Genomic DNA, 25,216 nt, shown 5'->3' with positions numbered 1-25,216 from the left:
AATAGCATAGGAACTCTGGAAAATAGCAATTTCTTAAAAAGCAAAATATATATAATTACCACATGATCCAGCAATTGTACTCCTGGAAATTTATCCCAGAGAAATAAAAACTTACGTTCACATACACCAAAACAACTATATAAATGTTCACATAGCAATTTTATCTGTAATAGCCATAAAATAGAATCACTCCAGGTACCCTTCAACAGAGGAATGTTTATACAAACTGTGATACATATGTAATATGAAATACCACTCAGCAATAAAAATAAACGAACTACTGATATATGCAACAACCTGGATAGATCTCCAGGGAATTAGGCTGAGTGAAATAGTCCAATGCCAAAAGTTTACAAACTGTCCAGTTCTATACATGAAATGACAAAAGAACAGAGATGAAAAACAGATTAGTGGTCACTGGGGTTAGGAACTGAAGGCAGGGGAGTGGCAGAGGAGGGAGGTAGATACGGTTACAAAAAGGCAACATGAGAGATCCTTGGTGTTAACTGCTCAGTATCTTACAATTTTTCTACACCAAATCTAACATACACATTATAAATACATATTTTTCTGTAACTTACTTCTCTGGAGAACGTATAGAAGGTAACAGTAGCTGCTTCTGGGAGGTGGGACAGGGGACAGAGTGGGTGGGATGCAGGCAGGAAAAGGAGGCACACTGGAACTTTTTTACTTTAGTTTGTGTCATTTGCATGTTCTGTCATGGGTGTTGGAATTTAAAAGTCAATAAAGATGTTGAAATTTAAAAATATATTTGGAAATTTAAAAAGATAACCTCTAAATAACCAACAGAGCAAAGAAGAAATCATAACAGCCATTAGAAAATACATAGAATTCATGGGAGAGAGCTAATGTGGTCCTTAAAGGAAACTATATAGTCATAAATGATTTTATTAAGCAAAAAAGGCTTAAAAATAAAGAGCTAAGAATTTAATTCAAAAAGTTAGAAAAAGCACAAGATGGATTCCAAGCCAAAGAAAGGAAATAAAGATAAAAGTACATATTGAAGATAACACTGAAGGAGTCAATAAAGCTAAAGCTGGTTGTTTGAAAAGACTAATAAAACAAACAAATATCTGGCAAGAAAGATCAAGGAGAAAGAAACAGAGAAGAGGCATAAATAATATTAACAATGAAAAAATGTCCTGAGGCTGGTCCAAGTGTGGTGGTATTTACAACTAATTGATCATAATCAGTTACAGATTTATTTGTTCCTTCTCCTTTTCAACTCCCATTGCTTCAACTGACTAGCCTAAAAAATAAAAATAAAAAATGAGTGCATAGTTACAGCAATAGCACAGTATAGTAAGCAAGAAAGAGAATCATAAATGCTGCAGTTAGAAATGAGGAAAAGGCCAAAAATTGGGGCAGTAGTAGCAACAGAAAGATCAATAAGGAGCTTATCAGAGTAGTCCAATGGCAATGATGGTGGGATGAACTAAGAGGAAGAGTGGAGACAGAGAAAACAGATTTAGGTTGTTTTTGGAAGTAGAGTTGACAGGATATGCTGAAGCATGAAATATGAGTTTGAAGGAAAGACAGAATGAGATTAAAGATAATTATTAAAGACAAAAGTCAGTACTTTCCTACCTCAGCATACAAGGTCCTCAGAATGATTCCAGTTTAATTCTTCTAATTTCAACTCTTATGAACCCAATTGACTTACCTTACCTTCCAGTCCTACTAAAATTCTCACCATTCACCTAGCATCCCATGCTTTTTCAGAATGTTCCCTCTTTCTGAAATGCTCCAATTCCTCATTAAACCCCACATCATCTTTCAAGACTCAGCTGAAATGTCACCTCTGTGACGCTTTCCACAAATCTCACAGGCATAATTAGTCACTCCTTTAATCTGGCTTCCCACTATTCTTATCTAATAGTAGCAGTAGTATTAGTGCCTGTTGGACATCTCAAATTAGAAAATCTGAAATCTGAAATGCTTCAAAATCTAAAACTTTTTGAGTGCCAACATGATGCTCAAAAGAAATGTTCCTTGGAGCATTTCAGATTTTCAGATTAGAGACACTCAGCTAGTAAGTATACCACAAATATTACAAATATATGTATATATAGCAAATATTACTATATATATTGCAAACATTACAAAATATATATATTACGAATACATATATTACATATATATTACAAATATTACTATATATTGCAAATATTACAAAAATTTGTATATGATATGTATCAGAAATATCTCTGATATATATGATATATATATCTCTGATATATATATACGTACCTGAAATCTGAAACACTTCTGGCCCCAAGCATTTCAGATAAGGGCGACTCACCTGTAGCAGCAGAAGCAGCATTGTTAAGAGCAGCAGATGCTCTTATATATATCTCTGATACATATCAGAGAGAGATATATATCATATATGTTTATATGTATTTACCATGTATCATATATATTTATCATGTATATCTGATATATCTGATATATATGATGGATATCTTATATATCAGATATATATCATATCAGATGCATATATCTGATATATATCATAATATATCAATATATAGCTCTGATATATATATTTGATCTATATATCTCTGGTGTGTGTGTGTGTATATATATCTGAATCCCAGATACGTGTGTGTGTGTATATGTGTGTGTATGTGTATGTGTGTGTATCTGAAATCCAAAACACTTCTGGTCCCAAGCATTTCAGATAAGGGCTATTCACCTGTAGTGGCAGAAGCAGCATTGTTAAGAGCAGTAAATGCCAACATTACTGAGGGCTTACTATGAAGCATTGTTATAAATGCATTACATAGATTAGTTGACTTAATCCCAACAACAACCTTAGATATTAAATATTATGCCCTTTTTTATTTTGCTAACGTTGGTACCAATATTATGTCATTTTTATAAAGAAACTAAGGTACAGAAAGATTAGATAACTTGCCAAAGGTTACACACCTAGTAAGTGGAGAAACCAAGATCTGAACACAGGCATTCTGGCTTAAAAGCTCACATACAACTTCCCAATAAAGCCAAAGCATAGGAATGGTGGGAATGTGAAACAGTATAGCCACTATGCAAAACAGCATGGCACTTCCTAAAAAATGAAGAGTGGAACCACTATATGGCCCAGCAATCCCACTTTAATTTATCCAAAAAAATAGAAATCAGGATCTTGAAAAAAACATTTGCACAGCCATGTTCATAGCAGCATTATTCACAATAGCCAAGAAGTGGAAGCAGCTCAAATATCTATCAACAGATGAAGAGATAAACAAAATGTGGCATACACATACAGTGGGATATTATCCAGGCCTAGAAAGGAAGGAAATCCTGCAGTATGCAACAAAATGGATAAGCCTTGAGGACACTGTGCTAAGTGAAATAAGCCAGTCACAAAAAAGACAAATACAGTGCTGTATAAGTACACTTGTATGAATGAGGCATGCAGAGTAGTCAAAATCATAGACAGAAAGTGGAGTAGTGGTTGCTAGTGGCTGGAAGAGCAGTAGAAAATAGGGAATTATTGTTGAATGGGTACAGAGTTTCAGTTTTGCAAGATCAAAAGAGCTCTGGAGATCTGTTGCACAACAATGTGAACATACTTAACGCTACTCAACTCAATGCTTAAAAATGGTTATGATGGTAAACTTTACATGTTTAAATGACAATTAAAAAATTCTTTTTAGAAAATCAAAGAAAGGCATGTCCACAGAACACAGATATATGGTATAATTTTACATGTAAAGCAGACATGACAGATAGAGCTGGGGAAGTAGACTGAACTTGATGAAGAGTTTTAAATGCTAAAATGAGTATTAAATGAGAAAATATTTAATCCTGGCCCAGAGCAGGAAAACATTACATAAATGTTCCTTTCCTTAAGACTTTCTCCTCTATGGGTAGAGAGATACTAAGGTTTTCAAGGAGTAAAGTCGCCATATATGAAAATCTACACCCTCCAGCTTTTCTTCTCAACCTCTGATTGTTTCCTTTCAATCTCCTTTGGTGGCTTTTCTCCTTTGACCCATGCCTTAAAAGTTGCTCTTGCCCAGGTTTCTATACTTGCCTGTTACGTGTTTCACTATATGCATTTTCAGGATGATTCTACTCACTTATTTGGTTTTAACGGCCATTTATTCACAAATAATGCCCAAATCTCTTATCTCCAGCTCTAGATCTTCCACTCAGGCTCCTTATACATATACCCACATACACAAACACATACACATCCCTAGGTGAATGGATCTCTTCACCAAGGTATGTCAGTAGTACCTTAAACTCAACATCTTCAATTCTGAACACATTATCTTCCCTTCCCCAGCTCTATCCCTAAGTCTGAACATTCTCTTGAATTCCTCACATAAGTAAATGAAATTGGCACCACCATCCACCAAATGGCTCAAACCAGAATCTTGGGTGTCATCTTTAATTCCTTCCATTCCCTCACCTACTTTATCTGATCCACCACGAAAAATTCTTGCTATAACCTCAAATCCTTCTACCTTTTATTCATTCTGATTGCCAATAGCTTATTCAGGTCATCATCCCTAAACTAGATCATTGCAAACAGCCACCTAGTGGGTCTGCCTACCCTTCTCCAACCAACTCTCTACTGTGTAGTACTAAAACACACATCTGATCACTTAATTCCCCTGCTTAAGAGCATTTAATAGCTCTTTAATGTCTATAAGATAAAGTAATTCTTTGACCTGAGCCCTACCTTTGTACCCTCAACTTTCCACCCCACCCTGTACTTAATTGTATATTCTCTGTGCCTGTCATACTCAACTACGTGTAGTTTCCCAAACTTGTCATTCTCTTTCATCTCTCAAGTCTTTGTACATGTTGCTCCATCTGTCCAAAATGTTATTCCCAGCTCCAACCCCTATTAGCACATCTCATCCGATGAAATCCTACCTGTCCTTAGAACCTTAGATAAGGTACCTACTCCTATGGGGAGCCCTCTCACTGAGTTAGTTGTCCCCATATAGCACCTTATATATACCTCCATCAAACAGCATAGCACGTGTATCTATTTTACTTCCCTTACTAGATTGTGAGTCAGTGTATTTTTATTTATCTTTGCATTCTTAATATCTAGCACAATTCCTTGCACAAAGATTCTCAATAAAAATGAATGAACAGTGATAGTGTAAAAACTTGATGACACTAAAAGTCAAGGTTACTGACTACATACTTTTTTAGCCACAAATTACATCTCTAACAACAGCTATTTATCCAAAATGTGTGTGACATAAAGATTATACATCACCAAACTAACCATTAACAAAAAAAAAATCATATACACAAATATGTATTAGTACTTATCCATCCATCAAATATCTAATGCATACCAGCAACTGTGCTAGTGCTGGAGATACAAAGATGACTAAGACCTATGATGTAAGAGTTTAAAGGGTAGTGGGGAAGACAGGGAAGTGAATGATTAAGAGTATGATAAATGTCATGGCACTCTTATACAGTGTTATAAAAACCTGGGCATAGTTGTGACACATAGCCAGTGGGGTTTGAGGAAGTGAGACTTCCCTGAGGAGGTGGTATGGAAGCTAAACATAGAAAGACAAATGGAAGTTAGCCAGGCTGAGGAGATACCTTTCGCAAATCCCAGACAAAAAGTAGGAAGATGAAGTAAAGACTACAATATGTTCAGCTACGGCAAATTTCAGCATTGCTGGTGTCTGCATCTAAAGATGGAAGTGGCAAGAGATGAGGCTGGAGGTGTAAGCAAGGCCACATCATAGAGGGCACCGTACGACATACAGAAAATCTGGACTTTCTCCTACAAGCCAGTTATATCTAAACTGACCCAGACTCACTCATTTCAACCACAGCAGCTCTGCTTTCATCGTTTTAAGTTGTTTCAGTTCCCTCATTAAGTCTTTTTTTAAACTTGGAAAATCACTAACATAGGCAGCAGAGAAACACCGAAAGATTTCACACAGCAGAGTGATGTGACTGGTGGCAGTGTGATAAATAAACTAGAGAGCTGGAGATAAAGTCAGGAGGTTATGAGCTTACCCAGCTGAGAAATGACAAGGTTTGAATGAGGGAAATGACAGTGACATAAAGAAAAAGAGATATGGAGAGCTATTAAAGTTAGGGGATGTAAGTGAAATATTTTCAAAGTATGTATCATAGTACCTAGAAGAGCTCAATAAATGTTTTCTATTATTATCAAAATCATCTGAATAAATCTGGAGGATAAAGCAAGAAAATCAACAGAAGTTTCCAAGTGTCTTAAGTTGAGCAATGGGGTAGACGATGTTATCATTCCAAAAGACTGGGAGCAGGATGCTGTTTTTTGGGTTCTGTACATTTTGAGGTGAGAATGGGGAGGATGAATTCATGGCTTAATATTAGCCATGTTAAGGTGCCTGTGGAACATCTAGATGAAGATATCAGATGATAGGGTACATGAAACTGGGGCTCAGAACAGATTCAGATCAGGAGATATCAACAGTATGCAGACAACCATTACCCTCAGATAATGGTGCCAAAGAAGCCCCCAAATCTAAGCTTAAGGTGTGGGAGAATCAATACCGAGATGTATCTAAACTTTCAAAAGCTATCAAGTCTGAGGATGTACAAGAGAAGAAGAAAAGTTTTGTCACTTTGAAATGTCATTTTTATTATACTATAATGTCTTAAGACAACCATATTATCAAGCTTTTCTAATTGATTCACTGCTTGTCAAAGTAAGATCTAGGTTCTTATATTTTTAATCAAACTTTATTTTTGGAATATGAGTAAACTCAATTTGATTTATAAAATAGTCTTCATTCTAGGAAGACCTCATGTTCCGGAATAAGAAAACACAAAATAGGCCAGGGACGGTGGCTCTTGCCTGTAATCCCAGCCTGTAATCTTTTGAGGTCAAGAGTTCAAGACCAGCCTGGGTAGCATAGCGAGATTCCATCTCTACAAAAAATATTCAAAGTTAGCTGGGTGCAATGGCATGCACCTGTAGTCCTAGTTACCAGGAGGCTGAGGCAGGAGGATAACTTGAGCCCAGGAGTTTGAAGTTACAGTGAGCTATTACCATGCCACTGTACTATAGTCTGGGCAACAGAGTGAGATCCTGTGTCAAAAAAAAAAAAGGAAAGAAAAAGAAAAAGAAAAAAACAACACACATACCTACACACAAAGTAAATTTGAAACTAAAATTACACAAGGTAAATTTAGAAAAAGTACTTAATGTCTTTATGTCCCACATTCCCCATTTGTCAAATTGGGATAACACCACCTACCTTACTTGGCTGTGATAAGAATTAAGTTACATAACATGTATAAAGAAACTAATATGTTGACTAGCATATAGTACAAGCTCAACAAATAACAACTTTTACTATCATTCTACTTTTGAGAAATGAGAACCAAGCATTTTATTTTTAATTTTAGGTTAAATAAATTCATCAAAAATATATCTGAATTAATATTTTAAAGCATACTGTCTCAGTACCTGCGCTTCAAGGTAGCAGATTTTCCTTTTTTTTGAGACAGAGTCTTTCTCTGTCGCCCAGGTTGGAGTGCAGTGACGCAATCTCGGCTCACTGCAACCTCCACCTCCGGACCGAGTTCAATCAATTCTCCTGCCTCAGCCTCCCAAGAAGTTGGGATTATGAGCATGCACCACCACGCCCAGTTAAGTTCTGTATTTTTAGTAGAGATGGGGTTTCACCATGTTGGCCAGGTTGGTCTCAAACTCCTGACTTCTTGACCTCAAGTGATCCGCCCACCTCAGCCTCCCAAAGTGCTGGGTTACAGGCATGAGCCACCATATCTGGCCCAAGGTAGCAGATTTTCTGACATGCAAATCCATGATATGTCAAAAAGACTGAATTGAGAGATTAACACAAGCAGTCGTGCATACAATAGTGAAATAGTAAAAGCGAATTACAAAGGCAAGATGTGTATGAAAACTGAATCCAATTTAGAAATTCCATCCAGTTGTTCCCAAATCTTAGCTATTATAACAGAGGAGTTAATATGCTTTCAAAATGGATTCAGAACAGGTTAAAAGAAGATTAACTCATGCTACTTTTTAGATTCCCACATATTTACAATGAGATAACATATGGGAAGGCACTATAAGCTATGATAAATCTAATTTTTTTTTATATTGTAGAATTCTGAAAAACATTGTAGTTAATATCTAACAGAAAATAAAAAGTATGTTTCTTCTTTCTATTCCTATTCAATGAACAATTAAAGTACCAAGATATAATAGTCAAAAGCACTTAATAGAAAGGTGGGAGATTAGGGGTTTGTTTGGGGGGCATATAGAAATGGAGAGATTTAATCTATGCTTTATCTTAAACCCAAGTTTTCCATCAACCTCCTGTTTATCATCACATTCAAGAAAAATGGGAAAAACATAATTGTAGATATTTTTCCTAGTTAAAACTTTCTAAGTTTAAATTTTGATGAAGTTCAAGAAAATAATACTCAAAATCAATTGGCTGATTTTTACAATCATCGAATATGAAGCCTAAAATACAACAGCATATATAGGTTGTATATACCCACACACATGTGGAAGAAAAGGGGCAGGCATGAGGTTTCCAAGCCTCTTGGAGAATTACTTGTTACTTTAAACAAAATCACTCATGAGAAAAATAAAATGATGCATTTGGTTTATTCTCAAAGGAAAGATCACTATTTCACAGAATAGTAAAACTTGTATGCTATATATTTCACATATTAGTGATTAAAATTAAATAATTCCAGTCTTTTTCCTAACTTAAGTTTATGTATGATACACACATACATGTATATAGGTACAGACATATATGTGTTTATGTAAATTTTAATCTTGTATAGAGATATTTAGGAAGTATTAAATGCTATCGTTAATAAACTTACGAATCAACATGCAGAACTCTCCGGCCACTTCTTGAACATGCAGCTGCAATGATGGATTCAGGCAAACCTATAAAAACACACACCTGTATCATTTAGAATGTAGAAATATATATATTTCACATAAAATGTTCAACTCATGCCATTGCTATATAGAATAGTTTAACCAAAGAGATCCATCCTCGCTAGTATTCAGAATTATAAAGTTTATATCAATTATACTGTAAGATGTTTCTTAAACATATACTACTCATACTGAAAATTTTATTATGTGGAAGAGATTCAGGTTTGTTTTTTTTTTTTTTTTTTTTGAGACAGAGTCTCACTCTGTCACCAGGCTGGAGCGCAGTGGCGTGATCTCGGCTCACTGAAACCTCCGACTCCCTGGTTCAAGCAATTCTCCTGCCTTAGCCTTCCGAGTAGCTGAGATTACAGGCACGCGCCGCACACCCAGCTCATTTTTGTATTTTTAGTAGAGACGGGATTTCACCATGTTAGCCAGGATGGTCTCAATCTCCTGATCTTGTGATCCACCCACCTCGGCCTCCCAAAGCGCTGGGATTATAGGCATGAGCCACTGCGCCCGGCCAGAGATATTTTTTAAAAAGCAGTTCTGCTTAATTTGGCAAGAAAAAATAATTTTTAAAAGTACTTACAATATTTTTGTATGTAAATTACCATCAATGAGGAATTGTAAATACTATATAATATTCAGTTAAAAACCATGTTCACACACTAGCTTATCTGAGTCTCCCAACTGCACTGAGAGGTAACCATCTGCATATGCATTTTAGAGAAGAAAAAGAACATGGGACACGAATATCTTAACTTTCTGCCCAATGATTAAAACAAAAAAAAAGTTCTAGAGTTGAAATTTAAACGCAGATATAACTCCGAAGCCACAATGCCTCTGAAGAGGAATGGCACACATTTTTTAGCTTAAGAAATATGTCAGCTAGTTTAGAAATTGGCTGTTCATAAGATACATTATTTTGCTTTTGACCAATATAGCAGTATGAAAACAAAACATTACTGCTTTGGAATCAAACTTAATCATACCATAAAGCTGATTATCATAAAAAGACATATATATATTACTTCTACCAGCACCAACAAAAAATTAAAAATTGCCAAAGATAATGATGTTTTATGATTTTAAAAAATCAAGTTTTCTATTTGATAGTTAATACCCTGTAAGTTCCAGACTCTTCAATAACTTTCTGTCATATGATCTACCATGTTGATAGATGCTAGTATTTTTTATATTAGTTATAAAAATAAAGCATGCTTTAAAAGTTTAGTGCAATTCTGTAGTGCTACTATGAACTCCTTCACCATGATGAAACATCCTGATCTTCTCGTGTTCTTACTTAGTGGAAAAGAAACAGCACCAGTCTTTTGGCAAGGGTTTAAACTACACACTAAGCATCAAGGATTTCAGGAAAAGGGAAAGTCATCTTCTGTATATAAAAAACAATATGCATATGGAAACAATTGATATAGTCAGTCTCTAGCTAAAAACCATATTAAACACAAACTCCAGCCTGCCTTCACAGAGGACTAGTTTTCCAGTGTTGAACATTTTGTAGGCATATAAAGCTTGGTTCAAAAAAAAAAAAAAAGTTCTAACGAATGTATTGAAAATAACCATTAAATATCAATCACTAAAAACAAGTCATCATAAAGTTCCAACCTTAATTTTAGATGTAATTCAAGTAAACAAAGTAAGAATATCTGGAGTAGAGGGAAATAGGAGAAAGTTTTAAATAGCTAAATGTAGTTTTTAAGTTAAAACCCTTATTGAAATCTTAAGACCATCTGAACTTTCTGTCACACTTAAAGAAATAACTCTCCTTTTTAGTGAAATGTAGTCATTATGGTACTTTAAAAGCTGATAAGCAGCTTAGTTAAAAGGATAATGGCAAAGAAATACTCAAGAAGCAGAATTAGTATTTTAAAGATTAATGCTCTTATGTGTAATAATGACAGCATTAATAACAATGCCACCAAATATTAGTATAGGGTTTTATCCTTCACACTGTATTTTCACATACATCATCTTATTTATTCATTATAATCCTAGGAGGCAGGCAGTATTATCTATGTGAAGAAATAGGTTAAGAAAGGTTAAATAACTTGCCAAATATCAAGTAATTCCGTAATTCCATATCCCCACTTCAAATTACCTTGTTAATTCACTATCTCCAACTTGGATGCAAGTTTGAAAATGAGGATTTAAGGACAATACAGCAACAAAATAAAACAGGCATGATCTCAATCAGAACAGACTTAGACTTGAATCTTGGTTTTGCTACTTACCTAGCTGCACAACCTCAGATAAGTCACTTGACTTCTCTGAGCCTTTGTTTCTTCATCTATCAATGAGAATATCGTGATCTACCACATAGGATTCAGTTCTGTTTTTAGCAAGGGTACTTGCCCTATGAACACTATCTACTCTTATTATCCTTCAGAACGATATTTCAGAAGCATTATATTTCCATCTAACACTACCCCAAACATACACATATTTTGACCAGATGCCAACTCCAATGGTGAACGATAATAAAATTACTCGCCTCCATTTGGTCCAAAATAACTGTTACTTGGGGTAGGCAGTTATGCATGTGGTTATTTCCATGGCTGTGATCAACAATGTCATAAGTCAAATCTCTACTATTAAAGCAAAGCCAAGAATGGATTTCAATACCGAACATGATCTGAGTCCAAATTACATAAAGCCAAAATGACTATCATTTGTGTTTTTCCTTAATACTTCCATCCAAACATTCCCATAAGTTTGTGAAATTCATAAGCTGTTCTAATGTTAAATGGCAAGGGCCTATTATCTTCATGCTTAGAATGACTAAAATAGCAAACTAATAATACAGTTAACAATGTCTTCTTGGCCAAGATTTCATATTTCTTCTCACCCATTCAATAAACAGAATTTCCAGGAGACAGGAGGCATGTAGTAGGTTCTTTATAAATATTTGCTGAAGAAAAGACAAAAAAAAGAAAATGGGGGAAGGGGACAGGAAGGGAGAGTGAGAACAAACTGTGCTAGGTAGTGAGAAGTTGCCATACATTTTTTTTGCAAGATAATCCCTACCTGTTAGAGCTCAGAGTCTATGTAACAAGAATTTAAAGAGATTAAAAAATAATAAGTTTATTTAAAACTGTCACAGAAACACAATGGAAAGAAACACTCCCTCTGTAAAGGGAGTCATGGAAAGCTCCAAAGAACAGGAGAAATTAGCTGGGTCTTTCAGGGTCTCTAACAACCCTAACTGAGGAGTGCAGAAGACGGAAAAAGGAAAGTGGAAAGGAGCATTCCTGGTAAAGTTAAAGGAAGGGAGAACCAAAAAGTGATGCTTTGAAAAAAGTGTTTGGATTGGCCTACTTCGCTTAGCATAAAGTTTTCAAGGGTTATCCATGTTGCAGCATGGATCAGTACTTCATTACTTTTCTTTTATAACCAAGTAATATTCCCTTATATGGATATACCACGGTTCTCTATCCATTCTTCTCTCGATGGACATTCAGGTTGTTTTCACATCTTACCCATTGTGAACACTGTTGCAACAAACATGAAGCCAGTCACAGAAAGACAAATGTTGCATGATTCCACCTATATGAGGTATTTAAAATAGGCAAATTTGCAGAATAAAAAAGTGAAATGGTGGTTGCCATAGCTTTGGGGGAGAGGGAAATGGGGAGTCGCTAATCAACTAGCATGAAGTATCAGTTATGAAAGAAGAATAATTTCTAAAGAACTGCTCTACGACATTGTACCTGTAGTTAACAACACTGTATTGTACACTTAAAAAATTTGTTAAGAGCACAGATCTCATGTCAAGTCTTCTTATCAACATAAAACAAAATTTTAAAAAATTTCCAAGAGGTTGAAGCCAAATTATAGTATCTGAACTTGAACCTCTAAGGAATAGGGAGTCTTGAAAAGACTTTAGCCAGATCATGCTCAAATCAGGGTTTCAAAACATAAAAATAAAAAATGTAGTCAAAGCAAGGAGATAAACTTGTATAAAACTGGAGCTTTATGCTTCATGGTTGTTAAAAATTATTTAGGGCTGGACACGGTGGCTCACACCTGTAATCCCAGTACTTTGGGAGGATGAGGCGGGCAGATTACTTGAGGTCGGGAGTTTGAGACCAGCCTGACCAACATGGAGAAACCCCGTCTCTACTAAAAATGCAAAATTAGCCAAGCGTGGTGGTGCATGCCTATAATCCCAACTACTCGGGAGGCTGAGGCAGGAGAATGGATTGAACCTGGAAGGCGAAGGTTGCAGTGAGCCGAGATCATGCCATTGCACTCCAGCCTGGGCAACAAGAGAAAAACTCTGTCTCAAAAAAAAAAAAAAATTATTTAGGAAAAGTTAACATACTTAAAACTTTTTGGTCTTATTGCTATTTGGTAAAATAATAAAATGACTGCTTGTTTTGTTTAAATTAATACTTCTAAGTGCATACTAAAAAGTTTTTGGTCTTATTGCTAATTTAGTAAAACAGTGACTGTTTTGTTCAGATTAACTAAGCTCAATTTTCACAGCACTTAAACTCTTAATTTCAAAATAACACCTGTTCAACGCTTACAAAAGTGAACAACTACTCAGGTTCACACAATTTGTGAGGCATTTACATGAAACATGTATGTGCTTATTTTGAACTATACAGTCTCTCCCACGAGGAAAAGCCAGACATGAGTTAGATACAGATAACCTAGATTAGGGTCAAATCACACAGCATTCCACTGGAAACACTCTGTAAAATGTGTGAGCACAAATATACAAGTACAATGTTTTCCACTGTAAGATGGAGTTAATAATACATCTCATATGGGTGCAGGGAGGAACAGGTACAAAACGATATTAAACACTATACACAGTGGCTCTTGGCATGTCACTGACATTCAATAAATGTTGCTTCTCTTCCCTCCTCTTCCTTCCCCTTCAATAAGATTAGCTATTTGAAGGAAAAAAGCTATCACTTGCTTACTATCTACTTATCTTCAAAGATCTAGCAACTTAAAATCATTTTTTAAAAAGTCCAATAACCTTTTCCTCATGTAAACTAAAGAGGTTCATCAAACATTTAATATCATTTAAACATTTCACATTATTAAATATAACTATTACATTCATTAGAGAGGCTGTACCAAACAACTTCTCTGCCACAGTATTATAAGCAAGTGTGTATAATTCTGATGCAAGACAACAATTTTGGCAAGTCATTTTTATTAAACACAGGTAAATATTAGGTATTAAATTAGTATTTCATAACAGTTGTAGTGGGGGAAACCGAGGTTTCCTCCATCATGCCTTTTACAGTTGCGGTTCCATTACAAAGGTGGCAGCTAGAAAAAAAATTAGAAGCTTATGGATGTTATATCATCATACACTAACATGTATGGTACCAGCTTTCTGCAATTTTCTAAAAACCTGTCTAGATGAAATAGAGATGTTTCATTATCAAATGAAGGAGCTAAGTTAAAATCAGGACCCAAGAATCTCACCTAAAATATTTTACAGGGATAAAACCATTATTCATTCATTTTTCAAAATCCCCCTTTAATCCAAATTCTTAATGTCAAACCTCATCATTTACAACTATAATATTTAGGTTAGTTCCCCATGACATATTCTTAAAATGTATTAATATCTGGGATTGATTTTTCCTAACACTATGCTTACACAAGATAAACATAAAATAAACTACTTACACCACTCCTAGCATATTGAACAATAAATAATAGATTCCCCTGACAGGACTTTGATGACCTGGTAAAGCCCAAGTACTTTCAGCTCAAATCATATGAAACCATAAATCACTCTTTATTTTACAGAACATTTCAAAATGGATTCCTGCTTTCTACCTTGAAAGTCATTCCATGTGTTATTTATAACCAGTGAAGACCAGAATGGAAAGAAAATTACATAGAACTAGAAAATTTACTGTGACTGCTTTAATAAAGAGTAACTTCTTTTTTAGGAAAAAGAGAATTGCTGGCAAGCAAAACTTGATTGAGCAATGAATGCAAAGGTGAAACTACATACTTAACTCATGTTGCAGCCACTCAAAAAATAATGACATCACAAAATTAAGCAGAAACTAAATTTCAACCCAGGTTTAAATAGTTTTGTTGGTTCCTATCTTAAATTCTATATTAAATATTTACATCTTAAGTCTACTTTTTAGTGGCTACCATAAAAAGAGAAAAATTGGAAATGAAAGTAGCCTAGGGAACTACCACAACATAAAGATAAAAATATCATTTTTAAATTGACAATTATTTTTATTGACTGTGACCTCCCCACAAAATACTAAATATATTAGTAAATGTAATTTAAAATCTCCGAAATTCTTCCTCATGGAAGAAAATGTGTATTTATAGCCATGTAATTTTAGAATTTTTTGAAAAATAGACTACCCATTAAAACATTAACTTGGAAAATTTATTTTAATTTGTAAAACTTCACTATGGTGTGAGCCTTTAGGAATGGCTAATAAAAAGAGTTTCCTGAGGTTTCAATAGCTGTGACCTCAGGAAATTCACTTAACCTCTGGAATTCAGATTCCTTATAGATATCCTTATTAGATAAAATAAAGGGCTTGGAATAAGTGACCCAAAGGTTTGTTTCAAGTTCTGAAAAGGGAATGTTTATGCTAGGTCAACAACTTGACCTCTATTCTTGAGCAAATGATAAAGTGAAAGATAAAAAGAGGATTCTGTAAAGATGGCAGCAGTTGTTGATTCTCCCCTATAACTCCCATAAAAACAGACAGTACAATCAGGATACCCAAACCAAACTCCCAGGGACAATATCCATAACAAAGCCAGGTGATACAATATCATCATGAACCCAAAACAGAAGTGGGTAGTTACAAGCCACCAACAGCTGTAACACCCACATGGTATTAGAAAGTGTGCAGTCCAGGTGTGGTGGCTCACACCTGTAATCCTAGCACTTTGGGAGGCTGAGGTGGGCAGATGGTCTGAGGTTAGAAGTTCGAGACTAGCCTGGCCAGCATGGTGAAACCCCGTCTCTACTAAAAATACAAAAATTAGCCAGGCATGGTGGCAGGTGCCTGTAATCTCAGCTACTCAGGAGGCTGAGGCAGGAGAATCGCTTGAACCTGGCAGGCAGTGGTTGCAGTGAGCCAAGATCGCGCCACTGCACTCCAGCCTGGGTGACAAGAGTGAGACTTCGTCTCAAAACAAAGAAAAGAAAAAGAAAAAGAAAGTGTGCAAAAGGAAATCAAGAGAAGATCAAAAAAATGGTTACAGCCCTGAGAGCCAGAAAACACCAAAAGTGCTATCAGGCACTCACTGGAAGCTTGGCAGGCCATTCTGAGAACAGCAGCAGACTCTGGGAAGGGGTTCTGCAGACTTCACCTTGTGAATGAGGGGATAGTCCTGCACTGAGGAGTAACTGCTGGGAACCTAATCCAAATTCAGCAGAACAGGGAAAATAGAGGCAAAGGAAAAAGAAGGTCTAGACAAAACTAGGGGAGCGTAACAGAGCCAGAGCCGGCAGATTTCAGGCTACATGTTTGATTACTTCCTGAAAACACAGAAGAGAGGTCTACAGCAAAACAGTTTGAATAGTTTTACTGGCCTATCCTTCCTATTGAAAACAAAGGGAGAACTTATTTCACTTAAAAATGAGCAACGCAAAAGGATCTCAGTTGAACCACATTCAATGTACATTAGGACCAAAGGGAATAAGGAAGAAAATAACAACCTGACAGACAATAAAAGAATGTCAGAAAGCCTCACAAATTAGATGAAAAATATAGCCTATGGCATTATGTGCTAAAAGAAATTAACAAAATGGTGGCAGCTTTGAGAGAACAACATGAATCAAAATTAGAAAAACTCAAAAGTAAGGTGACAGGAACATTTGGAAAAAATGGAGTTAACAAATTAAAGACAAAATCATTTCAGATATGAAAACTAAACTAGGAAGAGCACAAGACCAAAGAAACAAAATGGATAGATGCCTTAGAAAACACTGAAGATGCAAAGGAGGGCATGTAATACAAGTGTTAAGCACATGTTAAACAAAACAGCAGTTATGTTTAAAAAGGAGAGCCATTACACTTTTTGATATATGTTGGAATACATACAGATAGAATGATATGATATTTAGGATTTGCTTCAAAATAACAGAGGATTGGATTGTGAAATGAGAGAAACAGTGGAAGATACTGTCAGATACTGTCGACACAAAGAGTTCAACTCTGTAAAATATATATTTGTGGGGTTTTTTTTTTTTTTTTTTGAGACGGAATCTCACTCTATCGCCCAGGCTGGAGTACAGTGGCCCGATCTCCGCTCACTGCAACCTCTGCCTCCCGGGTTCACACCATTCTCCTGCCTCAGCCTCCCAAGTAGCTGGGACTACAGGTGCCCGCCCCCACACCCAGCAAATTTTTTGTATTTTTAGTAGAGACGGGGTTTCACCATGTTAGCCAGGATGGTCTGGGTCTCCCAACCTGGTGATCTGACCGCCTCGGCCTCCCAAAGTGCTGGGATTACAGGCGTGAGCCACCGTGCCCAGCCAACTTTGTAAAATATTTGAAGAGATTTATTCTGAGCCAAATATGAGTGACCACGGCTCGTGACACAGACCGCAGGAGGTCCTGAGAACACGTGCCCAAGGTGGTTGGGGAACAGCTTGGTTTTATATATTTTAGGGAGGCATGAGACATCAATCAAATATATTTAAGAAATACATCAGTTTGGTTCAGAAAGGCGAGACAACACAAAGCTGGTGGGGGCACAGAGGAAGGTGCTTCCAGGCTATAGGTAAATTTAAACACTTTCTGGCAGACAATTGGTTGAGTTTATCTCAAGACCTAGGGTTCATGGAAAGGAATGCTCAGGTTAAAATAAAGGATTGTGGAGACCAAGTTTTATTGTGCAGAGGAATCTCTCAGGTAGCAGACCTCAGAGACAGAGCAGATTGTAAAATGTTTCTTATTGGACCTAAAAAGGTACCTGGCTCTTAGTTGATTACCTCCTGGATCTGGAAAGAAAGGAAGCAAATAAAGGGGGAAGGGGATTCTCTATAGAATATGGATTTTTCCCACAAGAGACTTTGCAGGGCAATTTCAAGGTATGACAAGGAAATATATTTTGGGGTTATTTTTTCCTTGTCTCATAATGTTACGCCAAAGTCAGACGGAAAAATAAGTCACGATATATAGGTTCAAATAAAACTTATCTGATGAGAATTTATGGTTTGTAGGGCATGACTCCCGAGATCCCTTAGGTAGGAATTTGGGCAAGATAAAAAATCAGAGCTTAGTCCTCATTACAGAGAAAACAAGACAGGCCATGAGTTGATAACTGTTGAAACTAGGAGACTAGTAGGTGGAGGGTTACTTTATTCTACTTTTTTGTGTTTGAAATTTTCCATGGTAAAATGTTTAAAAATGGATGTAATACCCTGTTTTTTATCTAAATGGAGAAAACTACATCAACTCAAAATCTCTTAAAGTTTTGTTAAATAAAGGTAAATGTTTGCTGAAGACCTTAACCTTGCCAGGAAATAGTCTCTACTACAACTAATTGTTACTTAATTTTCTCTTATTTTTTATTTTTTATTTTTTGAGACAGAGTTTTACTCTTGTCACCCAGGGTGGGGTACAATGGCACAGTCTTGGCTCACTGCAACCTCCAGCTCCCGGGTTCAAGCGATTCTCCTGCCTCAGCCTCCCAAGTACCTGGGATTACAGGCACCTGCCACTACACCTGGATAATTTTTGTATTTTTAGTACAGATAGGGTTTTACCAAGTGGGCCAGGCTGGTCTTGAACTCCTGACCTCAGGTGATCCACTTGCCTTGGCCTCCCAAACTCCTGGAATTACAGGTGTGAGCCACCGTGCCTGGCCTAATTTTTACTTACTTTTCTTAACACAAATATTTCTATTGTAATTTAAGTGACCAAAATGATCTTTTCACAGCAAAGTATAACCCAGCCCAGTGCTCTTCAAACTTAACATAATATTTAATTAGTGATAAGGAAAATAGCTTCTGTGTTCAGAACATATTTTACTAATGTACCACAGAAGAAACATGATCTTTACTGCATTACTCATAAAGCTATGAGTCTAAAATAGATGATGAAAGAGAATGAGTACTTATTTCAAGAATGTTATAAAAATCATACCAAAAAAACTTCCCCTTTATATAAAATCCTATCATGAAAATCATTTTACAAAAAATAGAGATAAAAACTTTTCAGCTTTATAAACTACTTTTTATAATGAGCAGGCCCTTGGACCAAAAAAGGTACTACCATATCCATCCTGTCAATTAAGATGCGTGGTGTATCCATTGTAAGCACTGACAGTTGTTGAAGACTGTAGGAAACAAAAGAATAGTCAACCAAATGAAAAAAAGCTCCATAAACAGGACAATGAGTCCCATATTTAATCTTGAAAATTAAATTTGCAAGCAAAGAACACTAAAAAAGACATAAAATGGCAAACCCCAGCACATGCACAAATATTTCAGTGGGAAATTATGTACCTTGGGATTGTGAAAGGAAAACAAATCTCCCCAAAATCACTAAGCCAAAAGGAAAAGGCAAATTGGGAACTGTGTTGGGCAAACCAGTCTCCCATTCTATTCCTAAATAAGATCGCTACGAAGATTTTTTAAAAAGCTACATACCTCCCTCACAATTTGCCAATAAGGAAATTCCTTGTGGACAACCAAAGGACAGGTAGAACTCAAAGTCATTCCTCTGTTCCCATGAGATAAATGCGTATCTGATGGCTTCCTTTGCCCTACTGTTTCACTATAGACTAAGGCATAAGTAACTATCCCTCATTTGTCTCTTATCTACCTATGACCCAGAAGACTCCTCCCCACTTCGAGTTGTCTGGCCTTTCCTGATGGAACCAATGAATTATACATCTTATATATATTGATTAATGTTTCATGTCTCCCTAAAATGTGTAAAATCAAGCTGTGCTCCTACTGCCTGGGGCAAGTCATCAGGACCTGAGGCTGTGCCAAAGGCACATCCTTAACCTTGGCAAAATAAACTTTCTAAATTAACTGAGATCTTTACAGGATCAATGAAGAATTCCTACAGAAGCAAATCATGTCTTAAAATGTAACTGTAATCTCTGATCCCATTTCTGGCCATTGCTTTAGTGGTGGATTCTCTCTTTGGTTTTAAGGGATAAACACAACCAGGTCATTCTGTTCACCTTCATCAAAAGAAGGTTTGCAAGCTGACACAGATGTCATGATGCTGTTAATAATAAGAAGCTGACATCATGAGGCTACTGTTGGAATCAGGATTTTAGTGTCAACAATGGTAACTCTCCAAAATAAAATAACTGCCAACCACAAACCCAGGGCAAAATAATCTAATCTTGATACTATGAGCTATTTTTCCAATTGAAAGATTCTAGCAAACTTAATCTAATACCTCAACCTTAGTCAGAAAAACTTCGGTCTTAACTGTTTCACCTACATCAAACTTAGCTAAGCCTCAGGCTTCACATTTGTAAAATGCAGATGATATACTATCTACCGCAGGGTTACTGTGAAAATGAGACAGTGCATTGCAGGGGCTTATCAAAGTGCTTGGCATATAACAAATGTTAGACAATATTTTTCATGTGTTTGACAGTGTGTTGTAGGTACTAGAAATAATTTTCTAATTATCATTGATTTTGCTTACATAGCTGAAACCAAAGTAACACAGGTGCAGAAAATAAGGATTTGAACTCACAGCTCAGCATCTTCTTAATATGCCTGATACCCATGTGTAAAACTTTATTTTCTCTATAGCTTGCGTAAATTTTCTCATGATGATTTTAAATCTACATAAAAAAGACTAGTTTAACAAATGTGCAAAGTCAGATCACAGAAACATGATTCATAACATTTCAAAGCAATATAAAATGATTAAAACTGCCATTAACTAATAGCCATAATAACTCAATGAGAACACTGGCCTGGACCAAAAAAAAAGACAGGTAAGAATACTCAAAAGAAAGAGTAGAAGTTAGTGATAGGGACAGGAGGCAGGGAAATTCTAGGCAGAAAAGGGCAAGTCCCTGAGAAAACCCCACCACCAAGCCTGAAACCATGGCACTAAGTGAGAACTTATATCCCTGTTTTCCCGTGCGAATGTTGCCTTTTCCAAAACTACTCATGGTCCACACCACACTCCATCCTGTGTACATAAAAACCCCAGGCTCAGCCAGCAGAGAGAGGAGAAGCAGTTGGACACTGGAGACTACAGTTGGACATTGGAGAGAAGTGGCTCGACTTCAGAGGGACACCTTGACAGCGTAACTTCAAAGAAGAATCCGGCCAGACAGCTGAAATTAAAGGGAAGATTACCTTCCTGCCCCATCCCCTTTTCAGCACCCCTTCCTACTAAGGGCCATCTCCATCAGCAATACGATTCCCTACATTTACCATCCTTCAATTCATTCATGCAACCTCATTTCTCCTGGACGCCAGACAAGAGCTCTGGAACCACGAGTGTGGACACAAAAAGGCTGTCACACTTGCCCTTTGCCTTCACTGGTAGAAGGCCGCCGATTAACGCAAAAAGGCAGAGGACCCCCTGAGTTGTTAACCCTTAAGTCGTCTGCTCACAGCAGAGCTAAAAGAGCACTATAACATTCCCTCCGGAGCTTCGGGGGGGCAGACACCAACCGCTGAGATGCTACCATGGGGCCAGCACAGAGCTGTCTCCTGCCAGTGTCCAAAAGCACTTGCCCTGGCTCCTGCACCCACTCAACTGTATATCTCCTCTTGTGAGGGGTGGCAGCAGGTCCGAGTGAGTGCAGTTCACTCCTCCTGGCGCCAGAGCAGCAGGCCGACTCCAGCACTCATGTACTCCAGTTCCTGCCCTGTTCACTAGCTTGCTCCCTCCTATGAAGAGTTGAAAGCAGTGGGCTGAGTAAACAGGGTGCCCCCTTTGCAAGTCCCGCAAAGGGGGTCAGGAAAATATCCTGCTTCACCAGTACTTTTTAAAATGTGATAAAAACCAAATCAGTCAAGTAATACGTTACCTACTTCAGCTCTTGATAAAATCCAGTATGAGATGAAACACCTACATTAAGCACCATACTGGCCAAGCTGCCTCTGGCCTCTTCTCCTGTCTATTTGCAAACTGTTTTTTTCCAAAAACACCCTCAATATAACATGCTAGCTCTCATAATCATGCTCTAAAAAAGCAATATCTGTGGTAAATTATCATCTCTTTTTACACAAAACCTTAAATGAAATTATTAGAAAAGCAAAAACAAAACATCAACCTTTCAGTGTATCCCTATTTTGCTGGCCACAACTAAACGCCCCCAAAATGTTTCCAATGAGCACCAACAGTGATTTTTAGCCTATTTTACTTTTAAATATATTTACATACAGAACAGGCACAGACTAACTTTTTAGTTAAAGAATGCACTGACACTGAATAGCAGATGATTTAGCATGAGTTAACAGGTCAATTATATGGAATTATAATTGTTTCTGTGCATTGGGATTTTATGTTAAACACGAGAATGTAATGGTGAGCTGCCATATTTGAATTTAATTGCTGTAGCCTGTTATCCAAAACATCATGAAAACACCGGAGAAAATGAGAAAAATGACATGAGGCATGGGAGATGAAAATGATGCTGCAGAGGAAACTATGGTAACAGATGTGGCTCTCTCTGAGGTATTGGCTCAAATTCATGATTTACAGAGAAGGGTAAGCATCTCCCAGAGAGTCTTCTCCGGAGTTAGATAACTCTTTACTTTTCTAGGTATTGGAAGCAAACAAAAACATACTTTTCCATCAACAAATGCCTGAAGAAGTGCAAAGCATTTTTCGGAACAGCAAAATCTGCAGGCTATCTTTCTCTCCTATAGCATCTCCTACATTGACAAGGGAGTGTTTCATAGTATACTTCAAATAAGACCAATGCTAAATCTGTTCCAAAAGCTATGAGGAAAACCAATGATAAATAATGCAAGCTAATGAACAAAAGAGAAGACAAAACAGAAAGAAAAAAAGAAAACCTGTAAGCCACTAGGTAAGAAATCTGATAGAAATAGTGATAATAGACACATAAAGGTCTTTCCCACCAAGCAGCCAATGAGAAGACGAGAAACATAAATCAGACACTCAATCCTTCCACCATTCTTCATGAAAATCGTGACCCCTTCCTGGAAAGCATTCATGTAGTAGTAAAAGCACCTCGGTATGGCATTACAACCATACAAGTCAACTGAATTTTATGAGCACCTACTAAGCTTTTTAATAGGAATTATTTCATTGAATCCTCAACACAGTCTTGTGAAGTTTATCCTATAGATAAGAAAATTGAAACACAAAGAGAATAAGGAAAATGTCTAAGATGACACAAGAGGAATAGCTGAACTCAAACCCAGAGTGTCTGATTCCAGAGCCACATTGTCAATCGCTACACTATACTGCTCAAATGAGATACACGCATGTCAAAGTGAAAAAATATATATATGTAATGTATGGCATCTGTAAAACTAAACGACTTTTGAAATACCATTTCACTCCTACTCATTATGTCATTCAGCTGATCATATACTCTAGGCTTTAAATGTTTTGATCCTGCCCTCTCCAAAAACGTGTGTGTGTGTGTGCACGTGTGTATATACATATATATAATGTTATATATATATAAAACATGTTACATAGATGTTATATGTTATATATATGTTTTATATATATATTAAAAAAACAACATTCATCCTTACTACTTGCATTCTGATATAGTCTACCTCATTTTTATAATGCTGGAATTCACTCCACGATCCACAAATAGGTGGCATCTTACAATTTTTAAAAATCCACTGTAGACAATAGATGTGAAGATTTTGGAAATATACAGGGAGGATTATGGACATCCTGTGATTTGAGAACCACATCCAGGCATCCTGGGAGAAGATTAGGTTAGATATATAGGAAATCACTTGTGTTGAGGCTGGCACAAACAGATATTTGGTAAATATCAGTTTTCACAACACCTCCTACAATATTACTATCCTCCAAAGCTTAGGGAAGTGATGCTATTCCAACATCATCATAAGTCAATGAGCTGCCAGTCAAGGTTAACTACCTTAATGTTTAAATTCACCAACATCAAGGAATGGGACTGTGCTACTTACATGACCTTTTCTGAAAAAAGCAGCCTATCATTTTTAAGAAAATGCCTTTTCTAATCAGTTATTGTATTTTATTAGGCCGTTCCTATGTTGCCATAAAGGAATGTCTGAAACTGGGTAATTTATAAAGAAAAGAGGTTTAATTGGCTCAGGGTTCTGCAGGCTGTACAAGCATGGTACTGGCATCTGCTCGGCTTCTGGGGAGGCCTGAGGGAGCTTTTAGTCATAGCAGAAGGCAAAGGGGAAGCAGACATCTCCCTTGGTGACAGGCAAGACAAGCGAGAGTGTGGGGAGATGCCACACACTTTTAAACAACCAGTCGACCAGGCACAGTGGCTCCCATATGCAATCCCAGCAATTTGGGCCACCAAGGCAGGTAAATTGCTTGAGTTCAGGAGTGCAAAACCAGCCTGGGCAACATAGGGAGACCCCATCGCTACAAAAATAAAAAAAAAATTAGCCAGGCATGGTGGTGCATGTCTGTGATCTCAGCTACTTGGGAGTCTGAGGTGGGAGGATTGCTTGGGCCTAGGAGGTTAAGGCTGCAGTGGGCCATGATTGTGCAACTGCATTCCACCAGGGTGACAGAGCAAGACCCTGTCTCAAAAAAAAAAAAAAAAAAAAATTCAATAAACCACCAGATCCTGCAGGAATGAACTCACTATTACAAGAACAGCACCAAGCCATAAGGGATCCGCTCCCATGACCCAAACACCTCCCACCAGGCCCCACCTCCAACAATAAGGATAACATTTCGACATGAGATTTGGGCAGGACAAATATCCAAACCATATCAGCCATTTTTATAGGAAAATTTCTGAAGTATATTAAACACTGACTTTCCTTCTTAAAAAGACTACACAGAACACAATTTAGCCTTTTCTCAAGGACACGGTGTTATAAATAGAAATATACAATGGCAATTTTAGAGCTGGTAGATCCCTACCTTGAAGATCAACTATTGAAATCTCACTTTACAGATGAACTAAATGATGTCACAAGAAATTCTGTAATTTTCCCAAAAATCACACAATAGAATGGTCATGTGATTACCATATACCATGCTGCCACATCTACTACTGTATGGCGCTAAACACTATCTAGCAAGATAATCAGGATTTAGGGGCAGTAGTCCTTATAAT

At 36.8% G+C, this 25,216-nt stretch overlaps 1 protein-coding gene across 3 annotated transcripts in view; it reads right to left on the bottom strand.

The window, feature by feature from the left end:
• The window catches only part of CHM (CHM Rab escort protein), a 184,269-nt gene that overhangs the window by 154,758 nt on the left and 4,295 nt on the right, over positions 1-25,216 (bottom strand). For all 3 annotated transcript variants that reach the window (XM_007992195.3, XM_037989467.2, XM_037989466.2), the window contains exon 2: positions 8,884-8,950. In XM_007992195.3, the coding sequence (XP_007990386.3) occupies positions 8,884-8,950 (67 nt within the window). The remainder of the gene's footprint in view (positions 1-8,883; positions 8,951-25,216) is intronic.

The sequence above is a fragment of the Chlorocebus sabaeus genome, chromosome X, assembly GCF_047675955.1.
Source record: "Chlorocebus sabaeus isolate Y175 chromosome X, mChlSab1.0.hap1, whole genome shotgun sequence".
Classification (NCBI taxonomy): domain Eukaryota; kingdom Metazoa; phylum Chordata; class Mammalia; order Primates; family Cercopithecidae; genus Chlorocebus; species Chlorocebus sabaeus.
This window is presented reverse-complemented; position numbering and strand designations above follow the sequence as displayed.